The 21,292-nt window shown below is 43.7% G+C and overlaps 1 protein-coding gene across 4 annotated transcripts in view; it reads left to right on the top strand.

The window, feature by feature from the left end:
• Positions 1-21,292, top strand: part of poe (E3 ubiquitin-protein ligase-like protein poe) — a 549,114-nt gene that overhangs the window by 275,313 nt on the left and 252,509 nt on the right. For all 4 annotated transcript variants that reach the window (XM_075691124.1, XM_075691117.1, XM_075691109.1 and 1 more), the window contains 3 exons: positions 9,608-9,697; positions 12,733-12,825; positions 17,658-17,945. In XM_075691124.1, coding sequence (XP_075547239.1) covers positions 9,608-9,697; positions 12,733-12,825; positions 17,658-17,945 — 471 coding nt within the window. The remainder of the gene's footprint in view (positions 1-9,607; positions 9,698-12,732; positions 12,826-17,657; positions 17,946-21,292) is intronic.

Genomic DNA, 21,292 nt, shown 5'->3' with positions numbered 1-21,292 from the left:
AAAGTGTGGCGGCTGTTGCAGGTAGACAGGCAGGAAAGAATCATTCTTGCCAAATGTAAGAATGTCTCTTTTTTTGTTTTCCATGTTCGCCTTGAGGATTAAGCTAAAGGTCTAGTTTAACTCTGCACCCATACTTTATCAATACCGTTCTACAAGCGCCCCGTTCAGGTCAGATCTTTGTATAATATGCACCTATTTTACTTGGTAGATGCAATGCTACATAACTGTGTGTTTTAATCACAAAATACCATAATTAGAGCATTTTAACGTTGCAAGATCCTTTGCCACGATGCTTGGCCTTGAGGAATTATGTTAGCATGCACTGGAGAAGTATGTGTGGAAGCTTGTCTATCCACATCTCAGAATGCTAAAACATTTTATTGCGATAGCAATTATATGGACACTTTGTGGGGCCTCGCGCATGTTCTTGTGACAAAGGAACAACACAGTAGTGCGAACAATCACGAGGGCATTTGTTGCACCTTTCATACTCTAATGCCTGCTAGCCGAATCGCTGTCCATAGAACATGCCGATGGGCGCACGACAAATTTAAGAAGTCCGACTCGCCACTACTGGATATTGAGCGAGTACGTTCGCCCCATGCTGGACAGTCATGCGAACGGTGACACATTATTTATTTTTATTTATTTATTTATTTACCCTCAGGGCCGAAGCATTACAGAGGGGAGTGGGTAGTGAATAAACACAGTGCATAGTAATATAATAATAACAAAATAATAATGAACATAATAAACATAATATCACAAAGCATGGTAAGGTATGGTAAATCCTAATTTTACAATGTTAGCTAATGCATGTTTAAATCGGGTATTATCATTAATGGAAACAATGTTGGAAGAAAGGTGATTCCAATCTTGTGAAGTTCGAGATAAAAAAGAGTAAAGAAAGGTTTTAGTATGACATGGCTCGATACCAACCTTAAAGTGATGGTCAACACGGTTAGATATATAATGTGGCTGAAGAATGAATTCGTCACGGAAGGTAAGGTGATAGTAAAGCCGATGGAAAAAGTTCAAGCGAAAATTTTTTCAGCGGGAGGCTAGGGATGGAAGAGATATATGTATCAGATTTCATAGAAGTTATACTAGCAGTGCAGTTATAACAGGAACAGATGAAGCGAGTAGAGCGATTCTGCACCATTTCTAGTGACGCAACCAAATTGTTAATGCTTGGATCCCAGACTGGAGTGGCGTATTCTAATTTAGATCGAATGAGTGTTTTATATAATAAGAGCTTTAAAGACGAAGGGGCTGCAGAAAAGTTACGGCGTAAGTAACCTAACATGCAGTTAGCGTTGTTGATTATCTTCTCAATATGCAGAGACCAACTTAGATTAGAAGTGATATGAACGCCTAAATACTTATAGGAGGAAACCGCGGCTAAAGGAGAGTTGTTTAGGTAATATGGAACAGGACTACTGGATGCGCGAGAGATACGCATCACTTTACACTTGTTAATATTTAATTCCATTAGCCAAGTATTGCACCAGTTAGATATAGAATTTAAATCTGACTGGAGAATGTTAGCATCGTTATCAGTAACTATTTCACGGAAAATAACGCAGTCGTCAGCGAAAAGATGAATATTAGAAGAAACTAAAGAGGGAAGGTCGTTAATGAAAATGAGAAAAAGAAGGGGACCTAATACGGATCCTTGTGGGACTCCAGATTGAACAGGACATTGGTTAGAGGAAAGTTCGTTGGCTACAAAAAATTGGGAACGATTTGAAAGGAAATCTTTGATCCACAAATAAAGACTGTTATCAATATTAAGTTGACTAAGTTTATGAAAAAGAAGTATGTGGGAGACCTTGTCGAATGCTTTAGAAAAATCTAAGTAAATACAGTCAGCTAACGAAGAACGATCAAGAATGCGGCGCAGTTTATGAGTAAATGATATGAGCTGTTTCACATGAAAATGATTTCCGAAAGCCATGTTGAGCTGGTGAGAAAAAGGAGTTAGATTCAAGAAAGGCGACAAGGTTCGAGTATATGATATGTTCTAAGAGTTTGCAGCATGTGCTAGTAATGGAAATGGGTCGATAATTACATGGTGGACTTTTATTGCCCGATTTGAAGATTGGAATCACCTTCCCAATTTTTCATTGGGTTGGAAGAGTTGATGTGTCAAGTGATTGCTGAAATATTTTTGTTAGTATGATTGAGCTGGTAGACACAAGTATTTATGAGAAATTTGCAATCAATAGAATCATAACCAGGGGAGGAATGGTGCTCTAAGTTATTGATGAGTTTCGCAATTCCAGCCGTGTCAACAATAATGGGAGGCATGAATGGGTAACTGTAATGAAAAGTGTCTGGAAGACTAGTATTTGTAACTACGGAGAAATTTCTTGAGAAGGTGTCATTAAGAATAGTAGCACATTGGTTAGGTGGGACGGGGTTGCCAGCTGTGTCTACCAAGGCAATGGAGTTATCAAGACGGGTTAATCATACGCCAAAACTTTCGAACATTAGAATTCAGAAGTTGGGGTAAGGTATTCGACATGAAGTTATCTTTAGCTTTCTTTAATGCTGCAATGTAGGTATCAGATGCAGATTTATAGGCCGTCCAGTGTGAGTTTGAGGATGATAATTTGGCCAAGCGATACAGATGTTTCTTTCGATTAGAAAGCTGTTTGATATGGGAGTTATACTATGGTGTTCGAGAACAGGGATGTATTCTTCAATTAATTTGTTTACTTTTGTTGAAAACATGTCCCAGTTATGTTGAATAGAACGTTCATCAAAGTTAGTCAGAAATGTGTTAGTGAAATCCACTGATTCATTGTTGATTGCCTCAAAATTAGCTCTAGCGTAGTTACTATGCTAGATTAGATGCAAAATTAGCTCTGGAATAGTTTTGCGTATTTTGCTGGTTTTAGGAACGTGCGCATCAATAGAAAAGGAAAGTAACGAGTGGTCGCTTATACCTGGTAAATAAGAAATACTAGAAACAAGGTCAGGTCTAGTTGTAAGGATTAGATCAAGGGTGTTGGCTGAGACAGGCGTGATTCTAGTAGCTTGACTGGTTAGCTGCGATAATGAAAACGTAGAGCATAGTTGTAAAAAATCGTGAGCTTGAGAGGAAAATGGTGACATAGCAGCTGGTTCTGTGTTCCACATTATGTTAGGAAAGTTAAAGTCGCCGAATAAAAATATGGGAGATAAGGGAAAACGTGAGAAAATATCATTAATACTGTCATGAAGTTTCGGGACAAAAGAATCAGTGTATGTGGGAGGACGGTAACAAATGCCAATGACTATATTTTGATGGTCAATTATTAAAGACACCCAAATGATTTCTAGGTTAGTGTTGACATCAATGCGCGATGATAAAAAATCTTTAGAGACAGCGACGAGCACACCGCCACCACAGCGCGCATCTCTGTCACAACGATAAATACAGAAACGGTATGTATCTTGGAAGATTTCCATATCTTGAACGTTATCATGCAGCCAGGTCTCGGTCAGTGCAATGATATGAGCAGGAAGTGTGTCTATTGCGGATGATAAGGAGTTATATTTGTTTAGTAAGCTTCTTGCATTAGTAAAAAGGACAGTTACACGAGAACAGCTTGAGTGCCCATCACCCCTCGCGCTTTCCTAGCTTGAAGTGCCCGGGTTAGGTGCAGCAACAGCAGGCCTTCCACGTAGCTCGATTTCTTCTGCCTTATCGGAGGCAGGATTATACATGAAGCATTTTTTGTTTAAAAACATTTTGTTGTAACGCAGCTGGGACGAGGACGATTGTGGTTGGCTACGAGCAAATTCCTTTAGTTTCTTTCTAGCTATGCGGGTTCCGGGTGAAAAGTCCTGACTGATGGATATGTTATTTGTTTTGAATTGCTCACGCAGTGATAACACCTTTTCTTTAATTTTAAAGTTGGAAAACTTAGCAATAATGGGACGCGGTTTGGCAGGAGTGATTGGACCTAACCGGTGAGCACGCTGGATGCAATTGGCAGAAAATGAGGGAAGTACTGAAATAATTGCATCTGTTAACTTTTTTTCAGTGTCATTCCAAGATTCTTTGGAATCGAGAAGGCCATAGAAAATTAGGTTGTCGCGACGTGACCGGTCTTCCATTTCGTCAAATCGTGACTGAAATGTGTATTTGTGCGAGGATAAATGTGCGAGGACTTCTTCAGTAAGGCAAGACATTTTTGTGACAGGTCTTGAGCCTGTTTAGCCTGTTGTTCCAAAGTGTCCAAGCGATTCTGAAATGCTGCAAGTTTGGCTTCAATGCCTTTTTGTCCGTTTTTAATTGCTTTAATATCAGCGGCGAGCTCTGCTTGAGTTTTACTTGATTGCAATGAGCGCGCATGAATTTCCTTTAGAAACTGGAACATAATTGGCATTTGCTGTTTGGGATCATCAGGCAAGCTTTCCATGTCGAGAAGCGATTCGGAGTGGGTGGATGGACCAGGATTAAGCTCAACGTCTCCCGCACGTATCAATAAGCAAAACATAGAAAAGCATTCAGATAAAGTCTCCAGTAATTCAAGTTTCCGCCTTCCGGTGGACAGTGGGCAGGGCAGCAGCAAAAGAGACCGGTTGTCACTTCTATAGGATTTAGTTGGCAAGTAGGAACTAACCTGCGCAAGAAGGCAGGACGGGTTCAGCATGGTATTCGGTGTGCTGCTGCTGGGCCCACTGGCCAACGTCAATGATGCGAAGCCGTTTATAGCCGTCCGTGCAGTCACATAGTCCACGGGTAAGGTCACGAGTGTCGAAGAGCATATGAAGATCTCGATGATATGGCAGTGGTCACCAGGATGAGATAGAGACCAGATCAGATTACTGATGTAGTTGGCATGCCATTCACCCGGTGCAGGTGAACGCGATGAAGCTTGCGTTGACAGGCAGACAGCAAGAACCTGCGCAAGAAGGCAGGAAAGGTTCAGCATGGTATTCGGTGTGCTACTGCCGTGCCCACTTTCTAGAATGATCGTGTTCCTCTATTCCAGTGTCCTGCTCCTAGGCGTAACAATATCATCTCGCAGTAGCATAGAACGGCGCGCGCGCGGACTGTCCGTGCCGCTTTCCGACCCAAAGCCAAAGAGAAAGAGCGTACTGACCGCTGCTGGCACCCAACTACGGGGAGAAGCCGGATTACAGGAGACGCGCGAGAGTCGAGCATCCCCACAAGTCTAAGTGCATTTTCGCCGTCGCTGTGATGTTCCGTATAAAGTCCAAGGGTGATAACACCGTTTCCGCGCATCGTATGCTGTATGTGCGAGTAAAAGCACTTGAGAGAGGCCACCGATCGCAGCTGAATCTGGTGCGCGCGAACAAAGAAAGTGAAGAGCAAACATGCCGTGTCCCGCTGCGTGAAATGCCGTGGGGGGGATGGGAAAAAGGGAGGGAAGGAGGGCAGCGTTGTACTTCGGAAGCAACTGTGCATTTTGCGACCAGGCACAAGGAGAACTGACGATTGCGGCTCAATCTCGTGCGCCATATATGGAGGAAAGTGGCTAGGCAGCGCAGGAGGGGGCGGGGCTTCGAGTCCTCCAGCAAGTGTGTACTTTTCGCAGTCGCGTGTACCATGTCTTGAAAGGGACCTGCAGATAGCTCATACCTTTGTGTTTGCTGTGTTCTCGGCGCTCTTGCGTTGAAGCGGTACACTGCACGAACGTCACTTCGCTCGCTGCTGCTGCCGCACTTACTCACACCAGCGTTTTGACAGCGAGTGTCCACGCTCATCGAGTGTGATGTGTTCATGTTTGCTCATTTGCGCTGACACCATGCTTGTTAATTCAGTTAGCAAGTGAATGTTTACAAGTTTATATGGCTGATAAAACTACTATCCTAACTTTGTATAGCTGTCTACTAATTTAGTGTTGCAATTGATGCTTTGGCTTTCGGGCAAAACTGCAAGTTTTTTCCCATTTGGGTGCACTCAGCCTTCTAAAGAACAGTTATGATGTGCTGCCCACTCTAGACGAAAAATGAATTTGACGGGCACCCCACAATAATACAGAGGAGATAATGTCATTTAGTCATACGCTGCAGGCTTCACTTTCTGACGCACTGCAAGAAAAGTTGAATCATTCAGCCACATGACAGGGCAGCAGTTTTTCACGGAACTAGTGTTCTGCTCCCCAGCTCCAATTTTATATTTTTTATTGTGTATGCGTCAGCAGATAGCTTAACTTCACTTATTGATTCCAAGAGTAGCTTGGAGGCTGCATGTTGCAGCACATAGCTGGTGGGACAATATGCCATAGCATTAAGTCACTATGCAGCAGACAGGGTTACATCGCACAGGTAATGCGAAAATGAGGGATCGTTCCCCACCTCCGGCAAGATTTTTCATCCATTTTCATTGCCATTGATTTATCATTTCCTTAATTCAATCAGTAAGTACAAGTAATTTCCCCTGTGTTTTCCTTGGTGTCATTGTTTGCTGGCTTCTCATGATATGATTAATAAAAATCGGGCCCCTCGGTTAAACCCCCTTCTTCTCGTTGTGTCACAACGAAGTGCTTGACAGAAGCCGCTTGCTAGCTTCCTGCAGAAATGTATTGGCCTACTCGAGGTGACCGACCCTTTCTTGGTTCGCAGCTCAGCAGCTGTATCTGAGTACTTCAACTCTCCCAGCACAGCCGGGATGTTAGCCTTCTCCATCTAAAGGATCTTTATTACTCATTGCCCCACTCACTTCTTGAAGTTGTAAACGGAGGCATTGAGACATAAGGGGATGTGCAATTCCAAAGCGAGCACTGAACAAGTGTAGATAGGTTTCTCGACTTGCTAGTGTTGTACTGGCACTCCACGATGGTCCAGTTCACAGGGAAGATGTTCCTCCAAAACAAAGGAGTGTCCATTGGCTCATGCCTTGCACCTATACTGAGTGACCTGTTGCTAGGTCGCTACGACCGTGACATCGAAAGGAACCTCCCAACGGTCCACGCCAAGAAGGTGCTCAGGTACTTCGACTACCTCGTCTTCATTGAGGCAACTGAAGACAATCTTGCTTCAGTGCTACAAGTCGTTTACAAAAGCTTTGTAGATAATATGAATGGTCTCACGCTCACAAATGAGCTACCAGAGGACAACACATTGCATTTTCTAGACTTTCTCCTTTTGTTCAAGAAAGAACATGTATGCTGGAGGTATGCACCCTGCTCAGCAAAAAGCCTCTTGCCTTTTCCGTCATCTCACTCAAGGTTAGTGAAGAGAGGAATTGCAAAAGCCGCCTTCCGTAATGCACTGCAAAAATAATGCATACACAAGATTGAAATGGCCTTTGAAGGCCAGGTACAGCAGCTTTTGCAGGCTGGTTTTCCAAGCGTCCTTCTGGTACAGCTAGCTTAGACATGTTAGCGGAAATGAACCAAAGGAAGAAGCCACACAAAACTGAGACCAATACTTTGAAAATGGCTGTCATTCCCTATGTGCGCATAGGTTTTCATAGATTGAAGAAGGCCGTGGGAAGAGCGGGTGTTTCGGTTGTTTTTTTCAGCCCCAGGCAAGCTAAACGCTCTTATGCAGGAGGGTCAACCGAGACGGCCCCCCTAAAGAAGGTTGCCAACAACATAAAACAAAAATACAGAAGCAATCATGCTCTGCATTGCAGGTCGTGTAAATGCATCCCCTATTTTAGAGAAGTCACTGTCATTCAAAAGCATGCTGACCAGCGCACACATGAAATTATCGAGGCATTTGCCATCATCCAACGTGGTCCTTCATGCATCAGTTCGACATCCACCCAGTTATTAGACAAGGAAGTAGCGTATCTGCAAATTTCACACATCGCCATTCACCTGCAATCTCGAGTCATTCTTCTCATGTTTTTCACGCCATTTATGTTTCCAATCTTGCTTGTCTGCCTATATATTCCACGCTCACACAATAAACATACTTTGTGGGAAGTCAGTGCCTGTGTCGTGCACTATTCTAAAACTCTCTATTGTGTCAATGCTTTTGTTTCTTGTTCTTGTCATTATCTCAATGTACCATACAAGTGTCATATCTTACCAGATAGCCCACTGAAATGGGTTGGCTTGCTAGTGATATTTTCTGAGTCCACAGACTTCTACACTAAGCGGCCATGGCGGCAGCATTTCGATGGGGGTGAAATGCGAAAACACCCATGTGCTTAGATTTAGGTGCACGTTAAAGAACCCCAGATGGTGTAAATTTCCGGAGTCCTTCACTACGGCGTGCCTCATAATCAGAAAGTGGTTTTGGCACGTAAAATCCCATAATTCAAGACTTCTATACTAAGCTGAACCTTATTATGACTTAGATGACTAACAGAGCTTAGATTTGACCTGAACTTATTCTTATTGTATGAAAAAGAGCATTCATTACAGTGCATTTTTAGTTACTTTTACTAGTCATGCCCTGCGCTAGTAGCACATTGCTGGTGACATCGTTGCCACAGCAAGGATAATGTGCTTCTGGCATCTGCCATTTAAAACATTTTGTATGATGCAACAACATTTGGGGAACTACATGGAATCGTACTGTGAGGCCAGAATATCGAGGCATTCATTTTTAACTTTTCTGAATATATTAAATATTGCCTGTGGCAGATATCATGCTTTGTCCTTGAGCTGAATTATTTAAAGAGGCAGACATTACTAGGATGAGAAATCGAAACACATATTAAACTATTCAACAAAAGTATCCCTAATTATCTTCTTAATTCCTTTACAGCACATATTGCAGTTTTCGAATTGTAGCTGGTGAGTTTGCAAGATGTATCCACTTAAAATGAAACTCCAGGATTATACCAATTTCAAGATATAATTTCCCAAAGCGTGGGACAAAATTTGTGGACATTCCAGTGACTTTTGTGCATAAAAGCATAAAAGAGAGCTTTGTTAATAAAGTAAGTTGAACAACAGTGCATTTTTACAGCAAGTTTGATGGCACATATTTCCAAGCTGGTGTCATTCTGGAAATTAATTCCAAGTGGAGACACCTTACAAACTTGCCAGCTACGATTACAAAGTTGCCATATGTGCTGTAAACTAGTTAAGAAGTTATTTAGTGAAATTTTGGTAATTATACTTGAATATGTGTTTCAATTTCTCAAGTAATGTCTGTTTCTGTGAATAATCTCGCTCAAAGACTAGAATTATGTTAACTGCAATGAGGATTTCTAAAAATTTCATAGAACTTAAAAAGTGATCATCCTATATAATTATTACTTCGGTCTGTGGCTGAAGTACCGATCCCCCTCTCCCCCCTTCCGGTCAGAAAATCTCCCGGATTTAGTTTCTCCAAACATGGGAAGTATGGTTTGAGTTTCTTGCTTCTTGCTTCGAACTTTATACATTTGCAAAAAACAACAAAGAAAGAGGGGGGGGGGGCGTGTTGTTGGGAACGTAGATTGGACCTGTCGTGATAGGCACAATATCTCTTTTTTTGTGCAGCAGCTCTGATGGCGTGCTGGTACATGTCTCCTCTTTTCTGCATCAAAAAGGTTCCAAATATGTCACAGGCACTCTCACAGTAATTTCACCCAATCTGATGTCTGTCGAAATCTGGATGACACTTGCACTTTCTACAATGCATGGCGAGATTGCTACCTATCAAACTCTTCAAAGAAAATGTTTCTATATTCTATTTTCAGAGACTGGCATCAGCCCCTGTTCCATTTACAGTGCTCTCAATCACTGGCAACCCATGCAACGAAGACTTTTTGGCAGTATGTGGACTAAAGGTACATGGAATGCTCCCTTGGTTTTCTTTCTCATTTGACCCGCCGTGGTTGCTCAGTGGCTATGGTGTTGGGCTGCTGAGCATGAGGTCGCGGGATCGAATCCTGGCCATGGTGGCCGCATTTCAATGAGGGCGAAATGCGAAAACACCCGTGTACTTAGATTTAGGTGCATGTTAAAGAACCCCAGGTGGTCAAAATTTCCGGAGTCCTCCACTACGGCGTGCCTCATAATCAGAAAGTGGTTTTGGCACGTAAAACCACATAATTTTTTTCTTTCTCCTTTGTTGTCACTTAATTCCTTTCATGTAAGTTGCACTGTCTCTGATAAAAGGGTAAACTGCAAGCAGTGCTGCTTCAGAATAGTACCAGTACGCAAGGAATACTAGTATGTGTATGTGCATGTGTGCTATAATAACGCAAAGAAGTGATGTGTAATGCAGCCATAGCTGTAGACTAGAATGTTAGGCTTAGCATTGTGCATACTAGTTAGCATAGCATTGCCTATTCGCTAGGTGCCACACAGCAATGAGAGAAACACCATGAGGAGGATTAGCAGACAATGCTGTATGGCCACATTTTCCCATGTGGCTAGTTGGTTTTGTGCCAACACCTCCTGTGCTTTGTGCTCTTTACATCTTTGCCATGTGCAATAGTCATGTGCCACATGCCCTAATGGGCCAGATGGGTTGTCTCTCGATGAGATGAGTCCCCATTCTTTGCTTCAAAATCTGCAGTGATAGAAAGAATAGGTGTTGGGACTATCGATCAGCAAGCCTATGACGCTGCCACTGAGTGTCTGCAGTGCACATTTTACTTACAGTGACTTCTTCCTATGCATAGTCTAGGAGTTACGTGCCATTGTAGGAGGGAGTGGCAGGAATTTTTTTGCCTTTTTGTTTTGTTTTATTGTCAGCACACCAGTTGTTTGATTTTATCAATTAAATTATGCAAAGGTTTTTGTAGCATATTTATCAAACTTGTACATGCTATCAATTGCTTAATACATTCTTACGGTATAGACTAAACCTATTTTGAAGTGATAATACTTGTACGTTTGGAAAGCTTAACAACTTAAAGCTTAACAGCTTACTAACTCCCTTAACCCTTTGAGGGTCAATGACGTAAATATACGGCGCCGCGAACAAGTCCAAAATGGCCGATGGCATATATTTACGGCACCTCTGTACATTTAAAAAGCGCGCCAATTTCCTAACTTTTTCTTTTCTATCTTGTGCTGCCACTATGTGAGAATACAGGGAATTTTTTTCGCGCGCCTCCCTCTCTCAGTTTTTGTTGCATGGTTTGGTTTAGAGCTAGTTTGCTCCCGCGCATCTATATACTACCGCACTCGCGCAACGGCGACGGCGGCTCAGGTTTTGTTCCGCGGGCGGTTTCGGCTTCTTGCGCTTGCAAAGCTGATGGCTATCGTATGGCTATCGTACTATGGCTATGGCTATGATGGCTATCGTACTAATCGCTCAAAGGGCTACTGCTTGTTTCTCGCTCGTTTGGTGCTCACGGGGGTGTGCATAGAAGGATGCCGCCGTGCATGCGTTTCAATCGCTTCTTTTTTTTTTCTTTTTACACTCGCGAAAACTAATTGCCCCTGGTTGGTGATAAGGTGAAGATTAGCGGAAGTTTGTCATACATTGTGCTTTTTTGATGGGCACACAGCCACACAGTTTTCCTGAGTGCGCGTACCTACGCAGTTTGATTATGCTATGGATGTACACATTAGATAATAGTGTAAGAGCAGGAACATTTAAGTCTTGCGAAATATTCTTGTGTGCGCATTTTCATGGCCTTGAACTATGTGTATAAAAATGCTTCAAATTTTTCATTCTTATGGATTTATTTCCGCTTTTATTGTTGTTATTCATGAATGAAGAATACATATATACCAACGCAAAATATCTTTTTCTCACTTTACGGTCACCCTAGAAAAATTGCGGTAAATTTTTTTCGAAATAAGTCGCTAAAAGAATTGAAATCTGCAATAAAAAAATCGACCCTGGGCAGTTGCATATGGCACAAAAAATTGACCCTTAAAGGGTTAAAGACCTTGATGCATTGAGGCAAAGGATACCCTCCCATACACTGCAGTTTTTTTTTTTAATAGTCACATTGCATGTCTATTGTAATACATTTGCCTGGAGCAGAAGTGTGCAAAAAGCTATTTGAAATATTGATTGTTCATACAACGAAGGGTACTATAAGCACAGGTGAATGATTTTTATCACTTGTGGGATGTTCATGGTTGATGGTTGAACAATTAAATCCTAATACATTTAGGTGTTCATGTGCTTCATAAGTTTCATGAAAAACGAGTAACAGCTAAAAAAAAAAAGACATAACAAGTAGATGGACAAAGCGTGATTTCACCCCTTTATCCATCTCCTTCTGTGTGTCTTGTTTCTTGCTCTGTTACTCGTTTTTTTATACAACATGTACCACCTGCCCCAAATTCACACTTTATTACTTCATACTTAAAAGTCATTACAAATAGTTAGTAGAGAGAATGCTATTACTTGTCGTACATTAAAGATTACAGCTCATTTATTTTTTCTCTTCTGTGGGACAAAGCTCGGGTAAGGCATTGGAGGGTGGAGGGAACATTCACATCTCCATCCTCCCTTGAAATTTGCTTGTGGCACCATCACAGCACAGCGAATGATGTGGCAGGTGTTTACTTAGTACTTATTTGCCTTTGGTTAGGTATCTATTCCTAGCTATTTACGTTTCAGTGTGGCTCATAATGTAATGTAATGAAAGCAGCTTCGTGTATACCTAAGGCAAGGTGTCATACTCCTCTAGACAGCCACCCTGGTTTACCTTGCTTGCCACCTATAAGGTGCAAACCTTCCAAATATTACCTATCGCTTATAATGCTATGCTAAAACATTCTATCAGGACTGCATGTGCTGTCTATAGGGGCTACATACTAGTATATCAATGCAAACATAGTACTCGCAAGGATCAAACGACATCCTCACTTTCATGATGTGTTCCTTTGTTGCCATTTCTTTTTTATTTAGGACTGCCATGTGCTGACCTTCAGCAGCAGTGGATCTGTATCTGAGCATCTTGTTCTTCACCCTCAACTTGAGACAGGCAACTACATCATAAAGGTAACACAAATTACAGTAGGTTTTTGGACACTGAAGTGTAGTCGAGCATTCTGGAATAGCAGAGCAAGAACTTGGCATGTTTCCCAAATCAATATTTTCTTTGTTCAGCGTGAGAGCAATCTTATTTTTTTTTTCTATTTTTTTTTTCTTTTCTTTATTTGGTTGTATTTTTGTCACTCTGCCTCCTAATATCTTGAAGCCCATGATACTTGATGATGTCACTTGGGCCCTGGCCTTTCGTATGGGAAAAAGCAGGAGTAGAGATGGTCGATTATTTTTTATTTGATTAATCGTTAATCAATTTAGCTTTTAATGAATTAATCACTTTCAATGCAGGGTTTTTCGATTACTTTATTAATCGAAATTTTTGCTGGACACTTTCAAAATTTGTAGGACCCTAATTTAATGTTTGAGAGGTGGAACTTGGTTTCAAATACATCTGTATAAACACTTGATAAAGCATAATCTTTATCTTGTTAAAGACTAAATATAGTTGGTGCTAGTAGCTTTTGAAAAGATAAACAATATATGTTACAAAATGGCACTTAGTGCAGAATTCACGTACATGGAACTAGTGAATCCCTGTGTGTAAAGTGACGTCCAACTGAAATATGCAAGAAATTGCAATATGCGCAGGAAAAAAGAAAATTGCTGGTTTAGGATTTTAAACCACATGCTCTTTTCTACAGAGCGAAGGAATGTCAATTGGCTGAGAAACTTGGATGAAACCGGCACCTTCTATGAATGGCCACACAACCAACATGCGAGAATAGATGCTCGGAACGCTATAGATTTGCTGAATCAACATGAACTTCATATAAACGCTCCAAACTGGCATGCATGCTGTGTCAAGTCTTGAGTTGACTGGGAGTGGCATGACGATCAACAACTGGATTGCTATAGTATGCCTTGAATTGCGAGGGCACTTCAAGCCTTCGGCTTTGGGCGGCGTGTGGGGGTAGAGGGGAAGTGCTCAGCTTGGCATCACTGAGGACTCGATAAAACAGTCAACAGTCGCTCTACCGCAGCCTCACAGTCACTGCTCGTGCACTGCCATTCCAGTACGGTCTCAAATTTTCACGCCGCCTCTGTCCAACTCTCGAAAAAAATTAATCGAACAGGCCTATTTGATCAAGTCAATTAAATCAAAGCGGGACATCAATGAAGATTATTTGATCATCGATATTACCAACCCTAAGCAGGAAAGGAACATTGCTTTTGAGCATTGTTCAAGGTACTGGGAAAGAACCTCTCCTGTAGGAGAGCAGCTTGCCTCTTCACATCATGGACTCTCAACATTTCATTCACTTTACGTAACGCTCATAACCACCCTGCAATGAGAGAGCTGTTCTCTCCGTGTGTGAGGAATCTTTGTGAAGAAATGGGTGTTCCGCTGCTTGAACATTCTGTTGTGGCTTCAGCGAAGCTGTTACTGCCATGGCAGTGGCAGCCCATTGGGTGTGACACATTGTTTGTAGGGGTCGCTAAACATGTTCCAGAGACGCACACTAGAATTCACTTCCTAGAACTTCAGGCAAAATACTCGTGCCTGAAATTTCAGCATTAAAATCCCATGCTGGTTGTCTTATGCAGCAGTCGGTCCATCCATTTCAGAATCCGACTTTCTACACCCTGAAATGAGCATCTTCATGGCAGAGGCTTATGAAATATTGTCGACTGTAAAACACATCGGGAAATTAAAGCTACAAAATGCTATTGTATTCAGACATCTTAAGCATCCTGAAAGCTTTAATATCATGGCAAAAACACCGAAACCCTGTACTCAATGTTCTTTATTCACTGCTATGTGGTACTTATCCATCTAACCAGCATATTATAATATGCTGGGTGCCTGGGTATTGAGGCATCGAAGGCAACATGCTTGCAGATGAAATTGCCACATCCATAGCAATGAAAGCTAGCAACACTTCCATAGCTATTGCTGCCATGAACCTGAAGTCATTTTTGCACAAAAAACTAGGGAGCTATTGGCAATGAATCTGGGACACCGAAACATCAAATAAGCTGCGTTTGGGAAATTTGCCTTCAATAACAAAAATACAACAAACTGAGGTCATTTTCTACTGACTTAGAATAGGCCACATATGTGACATACACATTTACCTGTTCACTGGGAATGAACCTCCTATCTCTGGCAAATGCAACGAGACACTGACCATCCTTCACGTCTTGTTGGAGCGTCGGGAAGCAGACACTGAAAGAAAAAAACACTTTCCTTTGGCCTACTGACAGCAAATCTCACATCCGACAATGCTTCTTGTAAAGAACTGATCTTGCAGCGAAGCTGTTTACCTTATGGACCTGTATGAATTAGTCATATGCGTGGTCTTGTAGGGGGGGTATCTGGGCAGGCTGTAAAGGGAACAAAAACGATGGCAGCGCTGCGTGGTCTTGTAGGGGGGGTATATGTGCTGGCTAACGTCCATAAAGTGAACAAAAGATGGCGGTGCTGCGGGGTCTTGTACAGGGAGTGGTATCTAAGCTGGCTAACGTCCAAAAAGTGAACAAAAGATGGCGGTGCTCCGGGGTCTTGTACGGGAGGTGGTATCTAAGCTGGCTAACGTCCAGAAAGTGAAGAAAAAAGATGGCGGTGCTGCGTGGTTTTGTGTGTGGGGGGGGGGGGGGTATCTGGGCTGGCTAACATCCCTAAAGTGAACAAAAAAGATGGTGGCACGATTGCTGGATAGGCGAGAGCAAATGATAGTACGGTGGAGAAGAAAGAAAGGACAGGCGATTTCTCTGCGCTCCGCACCTGCGAAGTGCACCCGCGCTTGCCACCGTTGCTGCAGGTTACGTCTGCTGTTGTCTACCTTCAACACAACTGCATGGCAGTTGGGGTCGGAAAACACGGGGATATACGCCGCAGTTTCTGCCGCAATGTGTAAGAGTCGGATTGTGCATTGCAGAGGTTGACCATGTGGGAACCCCTTTTGACCCCTATCTCCTGTTCATGCGCGTCTTGGGCCATCCACCCATGCGATTGCTGGGGACACGCAGTTCCAGCCTTATTTTGGATAGTGTACATTCCCCGCAGCCGCTGGCGTCGGCCATGACGCAGAGCCTGCTGCTTGCGCATGCGGCTCACGTTACGCCATGCGCTGTGTGTAGGAACAATGCCTGAGGAACTTGCCCCTCTCGCCCTCTCTTTGGCTTCTCTCTCCTTTAGCATTGGTTGTACGCAAGGGCCTGCGCCCGATAGATTGACTTTTGGTGCTCTTGGTGCCCTTTTGGTGCCCATTCTGTGTGGCAAACCTGCTTGGAAGATCCGCTGTGGCGGAGCAGACTTCCCGGCAGCTTTCACCCATAGTCTGCGACTGCCACCCTAGGGCCGTACTCCTGTATTGCATGTGCATTTTGTACATATAAAGAATACATTGTTGCGCCAAAAAAGGAAAATAAAGACTTGGGAAGGAAGAGTACAAAACGACAGATTGTACATTTTGTACATAACAGTGAATAAATACCCATTTGTTTGTACCACGGCGGGAGTCATCTCTATGCTTTGCCGGTGAGTCAGCGAACCCTTTGCGTGTGCTGCAGAGTAGGGATGAGCTACGTGTCTCCTTAGACCTTAGCTAGCTGTGTCCGGGCACATTAGCCTTAACCCCCACAACCACTGCAACGGTTGCAACTCCAACAGAAATGGAAAAAAAATGGAAAGACCACACATTTTGCGCTTGGTCAAAGAGCAAGCCGAGTATGAGGAGAGACGTCAACAGCAGAGACGCCACTATAACCAACAACAATGTGCCCATGCGAAAGGGGAGAATTCGGCTGGTGACTTTGACCCCGAAGAATGTCAGCAAGAGCAGATGTGAGAGTCTAATCATCATCGTTGAGCACAAGCTACCGATGCATGGTGTCAGCACGTACAGGCAAACATGAACACTTCACACTGGATGATCCTGGACGCTCACTGTCAAAATGCTGGCGTGAAGAATCGCAGCAGCAGCAGCAAGCGAAGTAACGCTTCAGTGCAAACTGAGGGGTGAGAACACAGTGCACGCAAAGCTACAAGCTGTTGGCCCACCTAGTCTGTGCCTCCAAAGCAGATCGCTTTCAAGATAAAGCCCATTCGACTGCACGGGGCCAAAGTACAACGCCCCACTGCCCTCCCCTCCCCCGGTGTCATGTGCCCGACGAAATACAGCCTGCTTCATCCTTGCACACGCGAAATTGAGCCACCATCGTTAGGTCGGCGTTGTATGCTTTCACTTGCGCACACAGCGTATGGCACGCAAGGACGACGTTATCCCAGCACGTCTTGTATTCAAACAATACCTGTAGCAACTGCCAGAGGAGGTCAACCCAGCGCACCTCTACCTAACTTCGTCCTCCGCAACGTTTTGCCTCATTTGTCCTTCCCACCTTCGCTCAACATTACCTATATTTTCCTCTAGGTGGCGTTACTTTGGCGCGCTCACGCTCCTTCGTACTTTCCCTGGTGCAAAATTTTCTTCACCTCCAGGTGCCTTCTTCGTTCGCTTGCCTCGCAGCTTCAGACAGACACCGCCCATTTGAAGAGCTGCACAGTTACGCTTGCACATAAAATTCATCTTGTAGGACACATCCTGGCCAGTGCTCTGCAACTTCTAGAGTTTAAGCAAAATTTTCAACGATGCCTAGTGAGAAGCTTTTTAAAGAAAACTTGCATTTTTATTGGGCATAATAAGGGAAAGGGTACGGTACTATTCTATTGCTTATTAGCCAGTTGTATGTAAGCATGCTTATGTGGTGCATTTGGTTACTGCATGCGTTGAATTCAATCTTGAAAACTTAGTGTGTGTTGTTCTTTTCTCTTATGCTTATAGGCCATGTGGCTGCCGGGCTCCCAAACAGAGCTCGCCTTGGTGACCGCAGATTTTGTCAAGGTGTACGACCTGTCAGTAGATGCCCTGAGTGCTCAGTTCTTTTTCCTATTGCCAACGGGGCGACTACGTGACTGTTGTTTTGTCTGTCCTGAGGAAGGGCCTCGCCAGCTGCTGCTCATGTCATCAGCTGGCTATGTCTACTGCCAGCCTCTGATTGAGGAGAGCTCAGCCCGTCATGGACCGTTCTATGTCACAAGTGTTCTCGACATCCAGCATCCTGACATCAAGGTGAATATGCAATGACCATGTGTGATAGTTTGTAAAATTGTGTAGGACACCATGAAAGCAAAGAAGGCTTGTGGAAAAGTCTTGCTGTGTGAGGCTTTAGTCGTAAGGGGAAGCATTAGGCACCCATCACAATGGAAGTCATCTTGCATGTAAAGTGCCATGAGACCCTACACAAAACTTCACTAGCATGATTCTACGCACGTCTGAGTAGGCACCAGCTTGACTGCCCACACCTTGGTTCTACTCGAAGCATTTGGTTGGTTGTTCCAAATAAGATGGGGAAAGAAGGTTGCTTGCAGAAGTCTGTATAATTTATATTCCATGCATGTAACAATGCCAGATGAAATGGTTATTATTCAATGTTAAGCTGTCAATTATTTTCAAGTACTAGTTAAAATGGTGGACTAATGGATATAGCTTAGTAGGTGTCCAAAGCTTCGGCAGAGCCTTTTGTTCGGTTGCACTGGTTGCCCCATGCTTTCTGGAGTTTTGAATGATGCCCGATTACTAATTTCCTGGGATACAACAGCCTCTTAGTCCTTCAACTGCCTCATGGAAAATTCTAAATAGGTGGCCTAAGTATCGGCCCTTTTGTTACAGTGATAGCCTTTAAAGATACTTCTGGATTTGGTTTACCTGATGCCAATGTCATTAGTTTTCAAAATGTTAAAGAAAATATATACAGCAGAACCTTGTTGATATGTTCCCGTTACATACTTTTTTCCAGTGCCAACGTTCGCAATTGAGAGCAGAAAAAATGACCCAACAGAGTACGCTCATTTTTTACCAGTTAATACGTTCATGGAAAACAATTTTTGAGCACCAACATTCAATATGTCGCCAAACCATGATCGTATGATACCTATTCGGGCCGCTATATCCCATGCAAACAAGAAAACGCGCGAGGCGCGGGCGATCGAGAACATTATATAGCTGCCCGCCGCAGCAACTTCACCGCAATACTTGCCCGCCCGTTTCACATGAGAACACTGGTGCACACTGAGTTTCTCATTTTGGTGCTAGCAAATCTTGTCCAGGGTTGTCGCATGCGACGTTCATAGCTATCACTGCCAATCCTATTGTGATGAGCATCTTCGCCTATTTATTTCACAGTCCCTGCAGGGGTGTCCACGTAAGCAGGCGTTTGATGTGTTGCGATACCACGTACTCGAGCACATGAGGATTGGACCCTCCCGCGTGTAGCCCTGCGCGGCTTAGCCGTGTCTGGGGAAAGGGGGATCCTGGGGGTTGAGGCGATGCCGGGTGTTCGGACTTTTGTGGCCCCCGGTGGAGGCAACACACCTCTTTGGCTTCTGCTTCACATAGACGGCACCTCCAAACTGACCCACCTGGAGGAAACTGGCAGTTGCCTTTTCCTGTCCTACTCTTCAATCTTCGTCTTCTCTCTAGCCTTTTCATCTTTCCCATCTTCTTTTCACTTCCTCTTCCGAATTTCCTGGCGGCAAGGGTAAATGTTGTGTAATATATCTAGTCTTGGGTATATACATTAGGTTATAGTACCGGTGCATAGCTGGCGTCTACAGGTTCCTCAACCTGTAGCATCCGCCCCTTGTTGGGCTCGATGGTGGGTGGCTACCACCGCCGCCAAATTTTGAAACTATGTTATGGCAGAAGCTTCCCATGACTTGCAGATCGGCCTCTGAAAAGAGGTCGCACCGATCCACCTTTTCAATTTACCCTCCGAACCGACCTAGACAACTTCCCACATTACCACGTCTTTCATAGTGAAGGAACACTAAGTATGCGTAAGCTATCCCCTTTTTTGGTGGTGAAATGCCTCATAGAAAAAATTGGCAAAGGCTACAAGGCCTCAAAAATGACCACCGGAGACCTGTTAATAGAATTGAGGAACAAAGAACAAGTGCAAAAGCTGTCTGAACTTGCCAGTATTGGTGAAATCAAAGTCACGATGTCTCCCCATCGCTGATTAAACACTTGCAGGGGCGTTATCTCAGAGGAAGATTTTCTCAGCTTGAGTGACGAGGAACTCCTCGAGGGGTTCAAAGAACAAAATGTGATCAAAGTTCAAAGAATCACAATCCGAAGGAACAATGAACAACTCCCCACCAAACATGTGATTCTTACCTTTGGTGCTAGCATTCTCCCCACCTCTCTCGACGCAGGATATCTAAAGATTAATGTCAGACCATGCATACCGAACCCAAGGTGGTGTTTCAAATGCCAGAGGTTCAGCCACGCATCACAATCATGTAGAGGCAAAGAAACAAGCGCGAAATGCAGTGCCAACGATCACCCATCTGCAAAGGGGATCATCCAGCATATTCACAATGATGTCCCTGTTGGAAGAAGAAGGAGGTGATTGCTCTTCAAGTAAAAGAGAAGATTTCATTTTTCGAAGCAAGGAAGAGGCTTTCACTCATATCTCAAATAAGCTATGCCAATGTGGCATGGCAGGGGCAGCACCACATCGGTCTCAGGAGTCTACAGGGGTCACGGTCAGTGGTCCCGTAGCAACTCCATCCGCCCCCTTCGTGGCAGCACCTAGTGCTGCTCCACCATCATCTAAGACGGCCCTGCAGGCAGCTGTTCCGCAGGGTCTCAAGACTAAACAGAATCCCAAGGCCCGAGACGCGTGCTTCAGCGCCTGGCTCTCGATCATCCAGCACCTCAGAGAAGGTGATGGAGGTCGATACCAAAACCCTGGCGTCATTGATGCCAAACGAACGGCATTCTTCTTTGCACTCTAAGAAGGACAAGCTCCTTATAACGGCGCTGAAATAGGGACATGTAACCTGAACGGTTACCATCCATCAAACTTGTACCGTTCCATATCGCATGTCACCTTTAATCTTTAAGCTCACAAACATCGGTACATTTTTCATTTTACACCCATGTCTTTCATTGTACACTGGAATTGCAGAGGTCTTATACACAATATAGATAACATCAAAGACATTAGAAACACTTTTTCGCCAGTTGCAGTGTGTCTTCAAGAAACGAATCTTGGTCCAAAAAATAGTCAAATTCTTAAAGGTTTCATCGTTGTCCAAAGGGACCGCGAATACTCCAGCCGCTTGTCAGGAGGAGCCGCTATAATTGTGCAGGGCGGCAGTCCTACCTGAAATGTTCAACTGAATACATCTTTCGAGGTTGTAGCCGTCACCATTCTGTCTCACAAAACCATAACCATTTGTTCACTGTATATTCCACCCTACACCCACTTTACTACTAAACACCTAGAAAATTTAACAGGTCAGTTACCGGCACCATTGGTTTTAGTAGGAGATTTTAATGCTCATTGTGCTCTTTGGGGCAGTGTCAAAACTGACCAAAGAGGGCAACTCGTTGAAGATTTCATTCTGTCG

This window comes from Dermacentor variabilis, chromosome 1, assembly GCF_050947875.1.
Source record: "Dermacentor variabilis isolate Ectoservices chromosome 1, ASM5094787v1, whole genome shotgun sequence".
Taxonomy (NCBI): domain Eukaryota; kingdom Metazoa; phylum Arthropoda; class Arachnida; order Ixodida; family Ixodidae; genus Dermacentor; species Dermacentor variabilis.
This window is presented reverse-complemented; position numbering and strand designations above follow the sequence as displayed.